At 40.7% G+C, this 16,809-nt stretch overlaps 2 protein-coding genes across 11 annotated transcripts in view; both read left to right on the top strand.

The window, feature by feature from the left end:
- On the top strand, positions 1-3,546 carry atp5pd (ATP synthase peripheral stalk subunit d). The gene is made up of 6 exons (XM_035146493.1): positions 1-123; positions 1,155-1,285; positions 1,956-2,052; positions 2,486-2,557; positions 3,184-3,246; positions 3,362-3,546. The coding sequence occupies exons 2-6, from the start codon at positions 1,164-1,166 to the stop codon at positions 3,491-3,493; spliced, it is 486 nt and encodes a 161-aa protein (XP_035002384.1). The 5' UTR covers positions 1-123; positions 1,155-1,163; the 3' UTR covers positions 3,494-3,546.
- Positions 3,547-4,113: 567 nt separating this feature from the next.
- pnpla6 (patatin-like phospholipase domain containing 6) overlaps positions 4,114-16,809 on the top strand; it is a 29,833-nt gene continuing 17,137 nt past the window's right edge. For 7 of the 10 annotated variants that reach the window (XM_035172921.2, XM_047342569.1, XM_047342551.1 and 4 more), the window contains exons 1-16: positions 4,114-4,239; positions 9,506-9,594; positions 11,103-11,156; positions 11,444-11,531; positions 11,637-11,719; positions 11,878-11,969; positions 12,086-12,226; positions 12,837-12,996; positions 13,416-13,496; positions 13,874-14,002; positions 14,113-14,193; positions 14,468-14,603; positions 14,919-14,993; positions 15,085-15,185; positions 15,317-15,409; positions 16,161-16,340. In XM_035172921.2, coding sequence (XP_035028812.2) covers positions 9,547-9,594; positions 11,103-11,156; positions 11,444-11,531; positions 11,637-11,719; positions 11,878-11,969; positions 12,086-12,226; positions 12,837-12,996; positions 13,416-13,496; positions 13,874-14,002; positions 14,113-14,193; positions 14,468-14,603; positions 14,919-14,993; positions 15,085-15,185; positions 15,317-15,409; positions 16,161-16,340 — 1,542 coding nt within the window. In that variant the 5' untranslated portion in view covers positions 4,114-4,239; positions 9,506-9,546. The remainder of the gene's footprint in view (positions 4,240-9,505; positions 9,595-11,102; positions 11,157-11,443; positions 11,532-11,636; positions 11,720-11,877; positions 11,970-12,085; positions 12,227-12,836; positions 12,997-13,415; positions 13,497-13,873; positions 14,003-14,112; positions 14,194-14,467; positions 14,604-14,918; positions 14,994-15,084; positions 15,186-15,316; positions 15,410-16,160; positions 16,341-16,809) is intronic. The other 3 variants (XM_047342571.1, XM_035172861.2, XM_047342554.1) reach the window with 2 other exon arrangements.

Genomic DNA, 16,809 nt, shown 5'->3' with positions numbered 1-16,809 from the left:
TCGTTGTAGGTTCTCTTTCTGTCCTGCAGAGGGCAGTGGCGAGACTCGCTGCTGCTCCGGGCGCTGACGAAGAAAAGGCACTTCCGGTGTTCCGTTCTGTCAGACATCACTTGGTGCAGCGAGGTGAGTGCGCTACCGCAGCGGTTTATTGAATGAAAGGTTGTTCGCTGGCAGCAGCTGAGATGAGGATTTGTTCGCCCTGCTCATTTATACATGTGAACGAGGTAGAAATGTGACCTATCTGTTGACGCGGCGTCACGACTTGCAGAGAGACTTCTCTGACCTTGGCTAGCAAGCTAACGGAGCTAGCCGCCGTTAGCAGGCTTTGCCGAGGTCCTGAGTTGAACAAAATGTCAAGGACCCTGCGTCATTGGTTACTTTAAGACAAATTAGCTTCATTACGATGTTTTCTCCTCACATAGTTGTTAACAAGGATTTAGCCACTGCAGTCAGACCGTCGTATTAGCTCTAAATGTGAAGAAGCGCCTGCGCTGTTTCAATGTTCGCTTTAACGCACTACATATATACTATCATATCACGACCCAAATCCTAAAGTCATCCATTACAAGTTGAGTGAGTTACTACATTGAACAATGACAACTCAGAGTGGATTAAATTGGACATGGACGTGTTTGTCTTTCTCGAACTATACTAACTAACAAGGTTAACTTTAGGCCTCAGTGTTTTACAAAATGCAATCATGTACTTACTGTAAATTAAGGACATTCTCTTGGTTATGTGCATTTAAATATTGTGTCCCTGCACATTACGTCACAGTATTAACAACACAACAAAACAATCACCATTATTACACCTGTTTCACATGCACATATGGTCAGTGAAATGCAGAAGTGGCTACATTGGGAACATGCATTGTGATTTAGGTTCATGATTTCCTCCTCCCAGTTAATGTGAATGCAGTTTAATGCAGCAGTCAATAAATCACCTTTCTGGAGATTAGGGTTCAAATAATCTAGTCAAGTGGACCTTGAGTTTAGAGGTCTTTTCTAAATTCTAAACCTTGTGCATGCATGTGTGTAACCTGGCAATATATTCATCGTCTACTTGTCAGCCAAATGTAAGCTCAATGTTTTTATTTATTTGGGTGTTTAATTTCTGGACTAAACACAATTTTCTTCTGCCTTTCCTCGCAGACAGTTAGGATGGCAGGTCGTCGCGTAGCCCTCAAGGCCCTTGACTGGGTGGCTTTTGCCGAGCGGGTTCCACCCAACCAGAGGGGCATGTTCAATGCACTGAAGACTCGCAGTGATGCCATCGCTGCCAAGTTAGTTATACACACCATCTTTATTTAATGAAGAAATTAATCTTTTAGCATTATGTTGATTTACTTTCAGTAGTGCAATTTTTATACCAGTAATTTATTAATATGGTCTTCTTTCTGGTAAATAAGATGACATTCATCTAAAAAGTTGTATATAAAGCCTGATGAGAGAATGGTGCAGTACAGGGCTTCCGAGCTAGTTACTGTTGCTCACCTGTCTGAGAGGCTTTGCAAGATCCTGTTAGGGAATCACAACACTATCTGCACATGAGAATTTCAGTGCAGATGTTATTCTTTTGTATTTCCACATTTTGTCAGCTTTTAATGTTGTTAGTTTGCTTGAACATTTTTAGGTAGTAGTTTGACCAAATTGAAGTGCCCAATCTGCAGAGACTAAAATCTGCAGACACTGATAATGTAGTCTGCCTGTCAGTATTTTACCCCCTCTTTTATGCCTTGTATAAGACCCATACTATCAGCAACTGAATAGGGTTATTAGGGCGTGTCCTTGAAAATATATAATCTTTTTTCCTACACACACTTATCTCTTGCTATTAAGTTTCGCCCTTCAGTCTATCCTCCTCCTTTTTTTATTTTTTAAACCATCATATCAACTTATGAACACATTTACTCAGTCTAGATTTATTAACTCCATTTTCTCTCCCTATATCAGACTAACTTCCCTACCTGAGACTGCTGCAGTCATTGACTGGAGTTTCTACAAGGGTGCTGTGGCCAGAGCTGGGATGGTTGATGAGTTTGAGAAGAAGGTGAGCTCAACATTAAGAGGAACATTGTGAAAGTAGCCAGACAGGCATTGGTTCAGAAGCCCACTTCTGACATGACATAGCAACTTTTACTTCGATGAGTGTTGGCATATTCTTGAGCTGGCAAGCGGTTGCTCTCAGACTTTTCAAAATAATGGAATAACATTCCTCAGTCCAACTCTACAGTAAATATAATGGAACCTCCTGGAGTTCATTGTAGATGTCCGAATCTAACAGATCTCATCGAAATTCTTGTCATATTAGAACTCAGGATATAACTTTGAGGTTGTCATTGCTAGTAATGTCCTCTGGTATCAATCTACAAGACATAGGATTCCCTCTGCAACAGTAATATATCTTCCGTAGATATTTCATAGTTTTATTATTTGTTGGTTTGCCTGTCAGTGGTAACTCATGTTTTTTTTCTTACACGCAGTTCAGTGCCCTTCAGATCCCAGAGCCTGTTGACACACAGACTAGTACCATCAACGCACAGGAGGCTGAGTCTGTAAGTGATGACCTCAAACAGATCTATTCATTTCCTGAATTTTAATTTTAACCAATGAGAATACAATAAATTGCCAAGACAATTGGTCTTGGTCTGCACAATAAATAGAAATACAAAACTGCAGAACTGTAAATGTTCATAAATTCTCCCAAGAGCCCGGCTGATTTCAGTTTGTTTGCAGATATAGAAACTTTTACAGTACAAACAATATGTGCATTTGTAGATTTTGAATATTTTATTCATTTAAGTTTATATATATATATTTATTTTCCATAGATTTATATTCATTTATTACAGGGTTTATGGTTAAACTGTAAAATATCAAGTCTCAATTACGTTTTCTTCTCATAAGGGTTTGATAACGATTTCTTAGGCATCATTAAAAAATTTTTTTATAGTTATCATTATCAGAAATTCTTACCCCAATATGGATATTTGCATCATCTCCCAAAAATCCATATCAGTTGGGCTCTACTCCAAAAAACAAAATGTACCCAACACTATAAGTCATTCAGAATACACTAAATAGAGACAGAAATTATACTACTGAAAAAAACATACTGTAGTGATATGAACTGCTGCTGTCGTTGTTTTTCCTACCTAATTATCTCACTTTTCTCTAACAGGGCAAAAGTGCCTCCGCCTATGTGGAGGGATCGAAGGCCCGCATCACTCAGTATGAGCATGAGGTGAGATTGTAAAAGCATTAGTTGCTAAATTAGTTCATTAAGACTTTAAGGAAATTTACATTAAAGAACACGCTGGTCTTTGATTCTCATCCTGTTCTTTTTCCTGTGTTTTCAGTTGAATAAGTTTAAGAACATGATCCCCTTCGATCAGATGACCATTGACGACCTCAATGACACCTTCCCTGAGACCAAGTTGGACAAGGCCAAACATCCCTACTGGCCCCACAAGCCCATTTCTGAACTGTAATCCAATTACTGGGCCCTCACCTCACAATAAAGTTTATGTATTTTAAAGCGGAATGTTTGATGACTTCATTATTTTATAAAAAATGTGAACAGAATGTGTGCATCCAAGTAATAGTGGGGGTGTGATATTGTAGGTAGTGCCCACGAGGGGGCAGTATTGGAATAGTTTTATTTGAAGGGTAAACTTTGGAGGGTAATCCTGAACTTTTTAAAATAACTTCATATTTCTACAGTTCTGACTCACTTTTATTATTATCTACGCTTCCTGGTTATCTGTAACCACTGGAGGGTGGAATCTGATGCTGATGTGTTACTGTGGACATTCACTACGTCCTTCCTGATTAAATTAGCAGCAGTTTACAGATACAGACGAGCACAGAGATGAGAATAATGGAGATGACGTAATTATCTTACTGTATTAATGATAAATCTTCAATCACACGTTCACATACGAAATGTTTATCCGCCGGCATTTACAGGCTAACACATGTCAATCATTTCTCTTATCCAATCACGTCTCTACTGGTTCTCCCCCACCGCCCCATCGACTATTTATTTACATGAAGTGGGCGGGATATCAAGCCCCGTCCCCGGACCTGCTGTTCTCATTGGCCCAGCCCAGCAGCGTCTCGGGCGTTGATTGGTTTAAATTCCGGTGGAAATAAAAGCAGGAGGATCTTCCTGACAGATGAATTCCGTTCTATGTTATTTGACAGTCGCTGACGATTGACGAGTCCATCAGCTCAGGTAAACGTCTTTTTTATAAATAACGCGTTCATCGTTTACCCTCATATTTCCAGTGTTGTGTGTTGTGGCGCACGGACCCGGAGCTGTACGGAGGTTTCCCCCGCGGGGCTTGTGATTAAAGCGGCGTTGGAAGCAGGAGCTGTCCGCTCCCTGTGTGTGTGTGTGTCAATAACCGTAGAGGAGCTCAGTGCTCTTGCGGAGGTCAAACACAGAAAACAAGACCATTAGAAGCCATCGTTTGTTGAGACATTTGTGACGTGTTGTTGTTTTCACTCCCATATGCACGATGGTCAACACAGGAAACCGCCGTTCACCGCCTCGACAGCTAGCTAACATCAGCGGCAGCGTTAGCCGGCAGCTGAGGTTGCGTTATGGATGAGATAGTGAGCCAGGCAGCCTCTTTCCTGGATGGTGGAAAGATGTTTCACGGTAAACCACGAGAATTTAACCCCAAAACTCATTAATATCACCAGAAACCTTTCATATTCCTCTAAGTGGAGGTTTCACATCGCCCTGAGTCTAAACAACTGTGTTTATGTTGGTCAACCACCCGTATTGTTAATGTTTTATGTTGCTGTTAGCTAACAGTTCTCCTCTGCTTCCAAACTCCCTCCAGGGGAATTCATTCACTCTGTTTCGTTACAAGTTGTACGTGTTTTTTGTCGCTCTGTTGACAACACAAACAAACAAACATGCCAGGGGATGTAGGAGAAGTCAGTAAGGCAACACCTGGGTGCAAAACATGCAAAACTATTTTGGCTGGAGCGAAACCTGAGCTGATGTCCCCTTGGTCAGTGCCCTGCTGCTGGTTCCTTCAGGGCTTATAATATTACATCTGGATTTCTTTTTTGAAAGTCGAATTACTCAAACCTCAAGAGCTGTTTCTGTAAAAGCGAGTGAGAAGTGAAACCCATTAGTATGGCTTGAATTCAGGGGTCAAAGGTCACTGGTTGGCCTGTGGCTATTTCTCTGTAGTCGTCTTTTAAATCAGTATAAATATGACTGTCAAACATCCTACAACCAATCTTGATATATATTCAAACCCTTTATATAAAAGTGTATCGTTTACAGCCTATGATTCACCCACATTGTTTGGCCTAGTAACCCCACGGACTGGAGTGTGCATTGTGTCAGGTGAAAACAGACATGTCTGTGTTAGTAGTCAGGCCAGGTCTGCCCCTGGACAGTGGAGTCAACACTGGCTTGATTGTAAGTAGAGAACAATGGGAGCAGGCCTGCACCGAGGGAGGCACTGCTCCAAGGCTCGATGTTGGCTACTGTCTCATCTCCCGAGGGACGGACAGGCCAGTGCTGTTCTTAAAAGGGCTATTACCACACACAAGGCTGAGAGACCTCTCTCTCTGAGGCAACTTGTGGCAACACGTTTTGACACATGATGGTGGATCCTGATAGTCGTGGTGGATCATGATGATGTATTGTGGTGGTGGCAGCTGATCGTGGACTACGATTACAACAAGACTGCTTTACACCTACACCTACTCACATACTCTACCATTACTGACAATAACTCCTCAATTCATGTGTCATTGCTGCTCCCGTCATCTCTATCAGACATTTTGTTATGTATAAATGCTTTAATAACTGACACACTTTCCATTATGTTACAAACTGTTTCTTCTAATCAATTTGGTAAATCCCTTGTTTTGTTGATGTGTTCAGTTACATGCGGCATCTTTTGCACTTCGGCCCGTCCTGCAGGACAGGGATCCCTCCCATGTGGCTCTCTCTGAGGTTTCTACGTTTTTCCCCGGTTGATAGGTTTTCTTTTGGTAGTTTTTCCTCACTCTTGTTGAGGGTTAAGGACAAAGGATCTCACACCTTGTTAAGCCCTATGAGACAAATTGTGATTTGGGAATATGGGCTATACAAATATAATTTGATTGATTGATTGATTGACTTCTTGATCAACTTCCTTGTCTGGAATAATGAAAGTTCTGTCACAGAGGCTGCTGCACAGGAGACAGTCTACAGGGATGTTGTACAGCACCAGGGGCAATAATAACTGTCCCATCCGCAAATCCACAAGAGAGGATCAATATCTGAACAGGAAGAGAAAAATGACTCGCAAATGATGGCTGGCTAATTTGTCAAATATGTAGCTGGTGTTGATTTGCTACTCCACAAAGATTGGCATATAATAACAAATTTACATCAATTGACAACTGAATAATAATGATGTTTAAACATTTATTTCACATTTTCTGGAAAGAATGTATAACCTCTTATGGTGTATGAATACGAAGAGAACTGAGTCACATGATATAGTTTTACTAGGCACATCATTTAGTGTATTAAAATCTTATAAATAAAGATAACATAGGCTAAATCAATGCCAAAGATTTTCTTTTGCTACATTATGGTCCTGAAACAATGTGTCCCTTAGGGTTACTTCATGTAACATGACACTCCATCCTCAGCCTCTCACTGATTGAATTTGATCCATGCAGCAGCTCAGCCACTCCCTCCCGGTCACTGACGTTAAGCAGGAAATACATTAGACCCAAGATGCAGCTGATGTCAGTCTGTGTTGTTACCTTAAATACGGTCAGGACAATATTACTGAATCATTGTAGAGGTCAACACGGTTGGCACAAATGTAGTGGATGTTATTTCTGCCAAAACAATCAGAGATTAGACAACAGAGAAATAATTTAGAAGTATTTTGATCATTAATCATTCATTTCAGTTATTCATCATGCATAAATATTGTTATCATCAAACACTCTCAGGTTCCAGCTTCTTTTACAAGCTAATTTGCTGCGTCTCTTTGTTTCATATCACTGTAAACTGGATCTCTTCAGGTTAAATTCAGGTAAAACAAGACATTTGATATTTAAAGACTTCACCAAGGTCTCTTTTAAAGTTGTAATTGACACAGTTTAAACAATTTTTTAATTAGTCAATCATTAATTGACTAAATGATAAAGAATTGAACAAGATATGTCAAATTAAATGAAAATGAAAATAATGAATTACTGCTGCAACAAGACGTTATTTGCACTATGATTAATAGGGTGAATTATTAAAAGATTCGAAGCATTAGCATTAGTTTTGCAACTTATATCAAACGATCAATTTATGATCAACGGAGTAAATAAGCTTTGAGTCAATTATGTATCATTTAATTAACAACCAAATAATTTCAGCTCTAGTTACAGTCCAGTCCGATCATGACAATAATAATATATTAATAATAATTATAATAATAATAAACACTTTTGTGTAATAAGTAGATTTCTATTCAAGAATATTAATTAGAGTGGATTCATTCTTAAATGAGGCCATCAATCTTTGTATGTTACCTCTTCATGTGTCAGTGTTGATATTTGTACATTCAAATATGTTTCCAGGGAACAGAACAGTACGCCTAGTTATAGTCCATCCAAAGTCTTTTCACTAATGGTTGTGAAGTTATATCAGCCATGAGATATTTGGTTGTTCATACAGCTCTTTTGCTTGTGCAGAGGAACTACTTTGTATTCCCCCCAGCAAACACAGTCCATGTTGTCAGGCAGCTTGTTTTCCCTCCAGCCTCACTCTGCTAGAGTTGTCAAAGCGAGCTAACCTAGCATAGCTGTTTATCTGACCATAGACAGTGAATGGAGCTTGGTATCCTGGCTGCAGCTCACACGCCTGTGTCAGCTGAATCAGTGTGCACAGGCAGATGTGGGCAGGGAGGTGGTATGCAGCCGGCCTGGATGAACTTTAGGAGTAACTGCTTTAGTGCAGTACTTGATCATGCAGCCATCAACGGATTCTGGTTATACTGGGCCGCTCCCAGTAAAATTTACATGATTATATGATTGTAAAATAGGTTAAAAGTTACACTATTTAGTATTATTTGTGTTGTTGCAAGGACGGTGTTTAGAGAAGTGGTTGAAGAGAAGGATTTCGAAATCTTTTGTGTGGTAAATTACACAAAAATAAAAATAGTTTCTCAAAGGGTCTGGCAGTGCAGGTTCCTTTTTTTTAAAAAAAAAAAAAAAACTAAATGTTTTGGTCTTTTACAGCTTCCATGCATAGTCATCACAGTGTATGTTGGCAAAAACAGAAACTACACATAATAACAAACAAATATGAACTGACACGGTCAGTGACTTAAAATTTTCTGTCTGAAAGCTTTTCATCATATTGGGTTTCCTTAAATTGTCCGTCTTAATCCCCAGTCGAAGCGTCACCAATCTGTGGGGACAAGATCATCCCACAGGGAGGTTAACAGAGAGGGATGGATAAAAGAGGGGAAGGGGTGACCATCTGGACGGGTTTTTATCTGTTGTGTTTGTGATGGATGCAAAAGCCTGGACCAGTTGCCTTGGCAGAAGAGATGAAAAAGTATTATCATGGAATTGGTGAAATGTGCTCATACACACATTGAAATAATTTCATATCTTTTTCTAATCGTTGTTATTTTCTGTGTATTATTATTATTATTATTATTATTATTATCATTATTATTATTATTATAATCTCCTGTGTTGCATTTGAGTATATGCAGTGTCTCCATGCATAAATGAAATAAATAGAAATGAGTAAGAAGATGCTGAGACTACCACGACTGATATAATTGGATATAAAATATAGGAGTCTTGTACAGGAGAGTATCTACATCATTCATTGAAGTCAAAATTAACTTTGATCAAGTTTTCTTGTGCAATCTTAAAAACCAAAATACATTAACACAGACTGAAAAATCTCGGCAGTGCAGGCTCTGTCTTTGGTTTTCCAGTGTGGTGCTCAAACATGTTTGAGCACCACAGTCGTCACTCATCAGTTAAAGGAGAGATTAAGGGCTGTTACAAGCAGACAGTAAAGAATGCAAACACTTTAGTCAGGGACTTTCAAACCGTCTGCCTCAAGGTGAGGGCCTGCAGATGTTGGGCAGCAGCCACAAACAAACTCTCCTGACTGAGGTGTGAGACAGTGTTTAATAATGTTGAGTTCCTCAGGAAGGGGACATCTTTCAGCAGATGCAGATGAAAAGTCAGGAAAAAAGATTTTCTATACCTTTTGTGTTTGTGCATGATTGAACTTCAGAGGGTTTTCACCTGTAAGACGCTCTTTGGAAAGCTGACGTTTTTAGTTGTTATAGTAGGTGAAGCACAGATGTTGTAATACATTTAAACTGTCTGTAATGTATTTAAATAAACATGAACTATACAAGGGTCCTGAGAGCCATCATTGATTCTATTATTTATTTATACCTGTGCTTTCCCTGATGAGTGTGCATATCTGTCTGTGTTTCCAGTGGCCGTTGATGGACCATCCCTATGAAGAAACAGGGTTACAATGGGACAGAGTACCTCAGAACAAGAGGTCCAAGGCCACACCCCCGAGGTTGGTTTGTTCTCTGTTTCCATTTGCATCATGGTAAAACACACGAGGAACACCTAAGTATACAAGTACAGTAAATGTATAGTGTTCATGACTCATAACTGTGAAACACTTAAATAGATATGAGGGTCTAAAAATATAGATCCACTCTATTGTTTTTTTTCTGATGTGACATAACCTATAATTTCCTAAATGACAATGTCCTCATATGATTAGCAGCATGTGAAAGTTGTTTTTGACATGAAGAGTGTAGTTCTGATTGTTTAGTTTTTTTATTTTGCAGACTTTTGCACACTAATTTCTGTGCGCACACATGCTGCCTGCACTCACCATCTGCCAGCCCCATTGTCAATATCCCCAGTGTCCATCTTAGGCGTTTTACTGCTAAATAACCCTCAGCTACTCACACGCAAATCAATAACCTCTGATAACAGACATGCAATCCCATTGGCTGCTCAGCCAGAACACTAAAAACCTTTTACTCGTGCTCTGACAATACTGCGTCTGATGGCTATATAGGTTGTGAAGAACACACACACACACACACACACACACACACACACACACACACACACACACACACACACACACACACACACACACACACACACACACACACACACACACACACACACACACACACACACACACACACACACACACACAGTAAAACAAACAAGCTTATCTTGACCACAGGATCTTTACAATCCCTGCAAGGACAGTGTTGGTTTCCCCTAATCTGCTGTGTAACTATGTACTCTCTGATCTTGAACATGTGTACCCTCTTTCTTTCTTTCTTTCTTTTTTGGTGCATAGCTGCATACTCTGCACAAAGTCCAACTGTCTCAACAGCTTAAGTTAGAAGTCAAGGGAGCTGTTTCTGCTGAACTCCAGACCAGACTAGCCTGACGTTTTTTTTGCCAGAGCATCGTCTCTTTTTTTTCAGGCAGAGTTTGCATGTGCAAACATTAAGAATGAATTATTTTCAGTATCATCTTCATTCTTAGGATCTGTTGCAGCAAAATGAACTTGCCCCCCGCAGCTAACACTCATCCGATTGCTACATTTCTTTCGATAAATATCAGGCAACATTTCTCTTACGTGCGCTTTTTTCTTGCCTTTTCAGCGTTACATCTGGAATCCTGACTCTATGTGTTATACTCTTTCTAATTGCAAATCAAAGCCTGAGACACATAGTTGGATGACAAATGTAAGGGCATGAATGTGGGGAAGGTCAGAAAATGTACTACATCTTTATTTCTTTCTCTTCTTGCTTCGCGGGCACTGATGGCAGTCATGCCTCCAGGGCAAAGCCCTTATTCCCACATTCCATTACACTCCAGTGAAATTGAAGCCTTCAGGCCCAGCCTTACGCAGCATTTCAGTTTGGATAAACTGTATGAGGTCGCAGCCATGGAGTAAGCTTTGAAGCACTTACCATGCTAGCTGCAGGAGTTGTGAAATAGTTGCTCAGATTAAAAACTTGTCTCTTTATTTCTCTGTTACATTAGGTCGGGTTTAATGACATCAAGCCATTGGTGGAGGAGGAACTACAGACGAGCATGGTGAGTGTGCAATGAGCCTTCATTGAGAAAACGTCTTTTCAGTTTCATTCTGCTGCTGTTAAGTCATTCTAGCAGGAAATGATGTCACCACCACACGTTTCACAGCGTAAGTTAGAAAATGAGAAAATACATTTTGTTCACAGAGTAAAAGCAGGCAGGCAAAAAAGCATAGTTATAGCACAGGTATAGTTCTGCAGCCAGTACAGGCCATTACATTTAGTTTTTCATGCACCCTTTGACCCTGTACACTCATCAGCTCCCCTCCTTCTTTCTTCTTTTCTCATCAGATGATGGGGATGGTGATTGGTGCAGGCATCGCCATCGTTCTCATCGCCATCCTCATCTTCTTCATCCTGCGGAGGATCCAGCTTCGGAGTCAGTTACTGCTAAGAGGCATTTTTCAACATGTGCTTGGAAAATATAATGATAGTCATAAAAAATGGTAACGTGCTTATTTGTGATATTTATATTCATTCACAGATCGAGAAGCTCAGGAGGCTCCAAAATACCGCTTCCGCAAGAGGGACAAAGTCATGTTCTACGGACGAAAGATGTTGCGTAAAGTGAGTGTTGATTGACCCAATAGCCAGTATGCTGAGAGTAATTATGGGCTGGCTCTGACTCACAGTGAGTCATGTGTCATATCTACTTTTCCAAGATAGTACGTAATGCTGCAATTACACCATTGGAGTAATACTCAAACCAGTATGTTTCCCAACAGGTCTCCCAGTCTACCTCTTCCCTGGTGGGTACATCCTCTTCCTCTCGGCCGCGCCTCAAGAAGAAGCAGAAAATGCTCAATATTGCCAAAAAGTAAATCGGAATTCTCCTTCTCAACAGCCTCCATTACTCTCCTAACCATAATGAGTCGTGAGCACTCTGTCCCTTGTCGTCATATCTTACTGTCTCTGTGACTCTCACTTGTGCAGGATCCTGCGCTTTAAGAAGGAGGTGCCCATCCTTCAGGCTAAGGAGCCCCCTCCCTCAGTGCTGGAGGCGGACCTCACAGAATTTGATGTGGCCAACTCCCACCTCCCTTCCGAGGTGCTCTACATGCTCAAAAATGTCCGGTAGGTTCATTCTCTGTCTGATGTTTGTGTAATTGTGTTATCATGTACAGTAGCCTACATCCTTTGGGGCATCTGTAGCTCAGGAGGTAGAGAGGGTCCAGATGGTTGGTGGTTCGATCGCTCACTCTTCCAATCTGTATTCTGAAGTGTCCTTGTGCAAGATACTGATCCCCAAATTTTCCCTAACAGCTGTGCCGACATTGTATGAGCAGTGCGATAATAAAATGCTGTATGAATGTGCGTGTGAATGGGTGAATGCGACTTGTACTTTAAAGCACTCGAGTGGTCGATAAGACTGGAAAAGGTCTATATAAATACAATTCATTCACAGTGTATTTACAGTGTATAGAGCAGTTCTCAAAAGGCCCAAATATGTCCGTACATTGATTATTGATGTGCATGAGTAATACAACTTTGCATTGCTCCTACACACATACCTTTTTAGAGGTGAGCTTCCTCTGAGAAGCTGTACTTATACACTCATCTTTTGATTATTGATGATTGAAACCCATAGAGGTTAGCTGTGCAGTGCTGACAAACCAAGTGTGTACAGTGCTGTTGTGTGTTCACCTAACCACCATAACCTCTCCTCTGTTGACCTTTACTGCAGTGTGCTGGGTCACTTTGAGAAGCCCCTCTTCCTGGAGCTGTGTAAACACATGGTGTTTCTGCAGTTCCAACAAGGGGAGTACGTCTTCAGGCCAGGCCAGCCTGACAGCAGCATCTACGTGGTGCAGGACGGAAAACTAGAATTGTGCCTTACTGGGACGGTACGTCATGCATTTAGCATTTAACACTTGTTCTTGTATTTTAGGATTATGTGGTCTAGTAAGTTACACATACACACATACTGAACTTAATGCTCACAAATCTACAAACAGGCTTTACTATGGGAATTCAGGCTTTACCTACTCATTAGCATCTATTAACATCTGACTCAGATAATCTCATTAGGGAAGCAGGGGACAAATAATGACAAATAAGTTTGGTACAGCCAGTTTCATTGAGACTTTGACGTTTTACTGAGACTCAAACAAGTCTCACAGAGGATGTTTGTTCTCACAGAAATTTCAGTTCAAACTTTATCTGTAAAGATGAGTGTAGCTGCTCAAGTTCTAAGAAAAACATCTGACCACAAGACAGTTTCTTTTGCTTGATATGTGCGCTGCTGCTTCTCTCTGTCCTGTAGGATGGCAAAGAGAGTGTGGTGAAGGAGGTTTTCCCAGGAGACAGCGTCCACAGCCTCCTCAGCATCCTGGATGTCATCACAGTACGTTACACGCACTTCTCTCTACACAGACGAGGATGCTGCTTCAAACCTGTGTGCGCATGTTTCCCCCACAGACAGCCCATATACACTGTATATTATTCAAACACCTTGAGAAATGAGGTGTGGCTGCTGGGCCCCATTACTTCCAGTCACAAATTCATTGTTACTCATGTCATTCACATTCACCAGCTGACTCATCAAATCTTCTCTACTGGCTTACACATGAGTCATAAATCGATTGGATTTAGTTAGATTTCAGTGATTCAGTGTGAAATGAGGAGGGGGTAATGATGAATGATTCAGATTTTGTCCATAAAAAACATACAAATATTTTAAATCTTTAGGAAATATCAAATGTGTGGTATGTATGTGTGCAGGGCCACCAGAAGCCTTACAAAACGGTGTCAGCACGGGTCGCAGAGGTTTCCACTGTTCTCCGTTTACCTGTAGAGGCCTTCCTCGCTATATTTGCGAAGTACCCTGAGAGCCTCGTGCGAGTAGTACAGGTGAGTTGTGTGTGTGTTATCTGTTTTTGTTTCTATCTATCTGAACTGATGAAAGACATTAAGCTTAATTTAAAATGAAATATAACTTTTCTTCTGTTGCGTCTGTTCAGATTATCATGGTTCGTCTCCAAAGAGTAACAGTCCTAGCACTGCACAACTATCTGGGACTCACCAATGAGCTCTTCAGCCATGTAAGCTTAGCGCACACACACACACACACACACACACACACACACACACACACACACACACACACACACACACACACACACACACACACACACACACACACACACACACACTCTCATGGTCCTGTGCAAACATCTGTGTGTAATGTGTTTTAGTATTTATCAGACATCTGCACCTTTAGCCCAGCTCACATACTGAGCTGTACTGTACTTGCTCATAAACAAACTATGTTCCTCACACTAATCACACTACTCACCGCTTGCACTCATTTTATAGGAAATGCATCCCTCACGTCTGCCACCTCCGTCACCCCACCCAACTCGCACCAGTCCCATCCGCCATGGCAAGCGCTTTGGCAGCCTGACAGTGCCTGAGGAGCAAAGAGAAGCTGCCATTAGAGGAGAAGCTGCAGGTCAGGAAAAAAAACTGAAAGACTTTAAATCAATGAAATGCCACTTAAGTAATTCTGACTTCACTGTTGGGTGTCTCTATAAATGTTATGGTCTTGACCTATTATGTTATGATTTGGCGCTTAAAATGGAACTGAATTGAAAACCTTTTATTTTAGTTCATTCATTTATTGCCATGGATTTTTGTGAAGCACTTTGTAACCTTGTTTAGATAAGTGCTATACAAATAAAGTTATTATAATTATTAGTATTATTTTCCTAAGAGTTAGTTCTAAGTTTGTTGCTTGCTAAATTCCTCATATTTCACTCATTTACAGGAGGAGAACAGGGGAAGGATGGAGCAACAGTGCCAACTCTTAGCAGGACCATCTCCATGCCTGTGGACATCGCTGGTGAGGGTTTTCTCTCCTGTTAAGTTTCCTTAATGCTATTTAGTTTTACCAATTATGATTAAAGAATGCTAGCTGAATGTTGTCTCTGCAGGTATGCAGAAAAGTCTGAGGTCAGACTTTGACATGGCGTACGAAAGGGGACGGATCTCAGTCTCTGCAGAGGATGGCAACACTCCTCCCACCTTTACTCGGGTCAGTAATCTGGAGATGAGGTCGACTTTATTGACACCCTTAAGCCATTTTCAGACATCACCTTCGGTAAAATGCGGAGAATTGACTACGTAGTTTACCCAGAGTTTACCTTTCCCACATGCACAACACAGCAGGAGGTTCTCTGCAAAGACGCGTCCACAACAGCAACAAATCCTCTGCATTATTTAGGCGAGACATGGAGCAGCCGGGTGCAGCAGACAGAGGTAGGAAGTGACGTATTAACTCCGCTGCCAAGATCACATGATCTTCTTGACAACACAGACCAACTCTCTTGACATCTTCGTCTGCGTCTTCTATGTGTGTGTCACCGCGTTTTCAACCGGAGATATTTCTTTTCTTTTATGTTTTTTTGTTTTTGTGTTTAAAGCCCCCCCACACACACACACACACACACACACACACACACACACACCCCACCACACTGCCGCAGTGAATCCACAGGGGGTTTCCCTGCTGTGTTCTCACCTTAACTTCTCCTGAATTTCTACAAACATTATACTAGGGGGCCAGGTGGAGAAAGTCCACAGAAACAGAGGAGTGTCTCACTCGGACATTTGCTTTCACACATGCACCCCCTGTGAATAAAATACGGAGGGATTGCAGAGTTCAGTGCATATCTGAAAGCAGCTTTACATAGATGTGATAATTGCAGCAGTCACAGCAATTGCAACATAGATTAAATGTTTTCCACAGAGCATGAGCAACAACAAAGTAATCCAGTATATAAAGTACCTTTTAAATATGTAAAAATATGTGTCCTCTTTTCTTGTCTTGTTGACTATCAGTGATTATCTGTTAAAAAATATTTGCATTGTTCCAAAACACCCTTTGTGAGACTGACAGCAACAATTCTTAGTTGATTGTCTCATCATGCCAATTTGTCTTTTTCAGAGGCTGACGTCCTGTTTTACAATAACACTGTTTTCTTATATATACAAATGTATGTTGTTACAGTCTGTGTCCCAGGAACAGCGGGAGAGGAGGGTGACAGTAGATGAAGTTCCCTCAGGGATCTACCTGTATCCAGAAGAAGATCCGGGAGTGGACAATATTTTCACACCTTTAGCCAGTCGATCAAGTGCTGCTCTGTTTGAGGAAGCTCAGAAAGAGGTCCTCAAGCTCATGAAGATTGAGGTTTGTTAAATTAGGTTTTTTCTCTCAAACTGTGTTTTCTGATCGTTTGTAATGGTGTCAACTGACACAGTGTGTATAATATGACACAAAGTCTTAAACTTTGAACAAAAAAAGGAAGAAAATAAAGACATGCACTTAAAAGAACAAAAGTAGTGTTCACATCAGACAAAGATATATCAATAAAAGTAATTTACGGGACTCCACAGTCAGAGTTGAGATATCGTTAGGCTTTGTTTTTACAAAATCACTTGGACACGGAGCAGTTATATACCATATCTGACTGTACATTGTGCTGATGCCTGTTTAGATAGTGTTGCTTTCACTCGTGTTGGCTGTATTGAATTCTAGTGTGACAAATGTTTTTATCATACCTTTTTTCATATTATCATGTTTTCAATCAGGGTCAAAACAGGTTACACTGCAGTATAAACTGCACTGACCAAATTCTAGTGGATTAAGAAATAATAAC

The sequence above is a fragment of the Hippoglossus stenolepis genome, chromosome 2, assembly GCF_022539355.2.
Source record: "Hippoglossus stenolepis isolate QCI-W04-F060 chromosome 2, HSTE1.2, whole genome shotgun sequence".
NCBI lineage: Eukaryota > Metazoa > Chordata > Actinopteri > Pleuronectiformes > Pleuronectidae > Hippoglossus > Hippoglossus stenolepis.
The sequence above is the reverse complement of the archived record's forward strand: the minus strand, read 5'-3'. Positions and strand labels throughout refer to the sequence as shown.

What these genes read in the sequence shown, in the direction of transcription:
- atp5pd (XM_035146493.1), top strand. Translation starts at nt 1,164, where the DNA reads ATGGCAGGTCGTCGCGTAGCCCTCAAGGCCCTTGACTGGGTGGCTTTT. An exon ending in TTGATGAGTTTGAGAAGAAG is followed by an intron (nt 2,053 to 2,485) that starts GTGAGCTCAACA and finishes TCTTACACGCAG; the next exon opens with TTCAGTGCCCTTCAGATCCC. An exon ending in TCACTCAGTATGAGCATGAG is followed by an intron (nt 3,247 to 3,361) that starts GTGAGATTGTAA and finishes CTGTGTTTTCAG; the next exon opens with TTGAATAAGTTTAAGAACAT.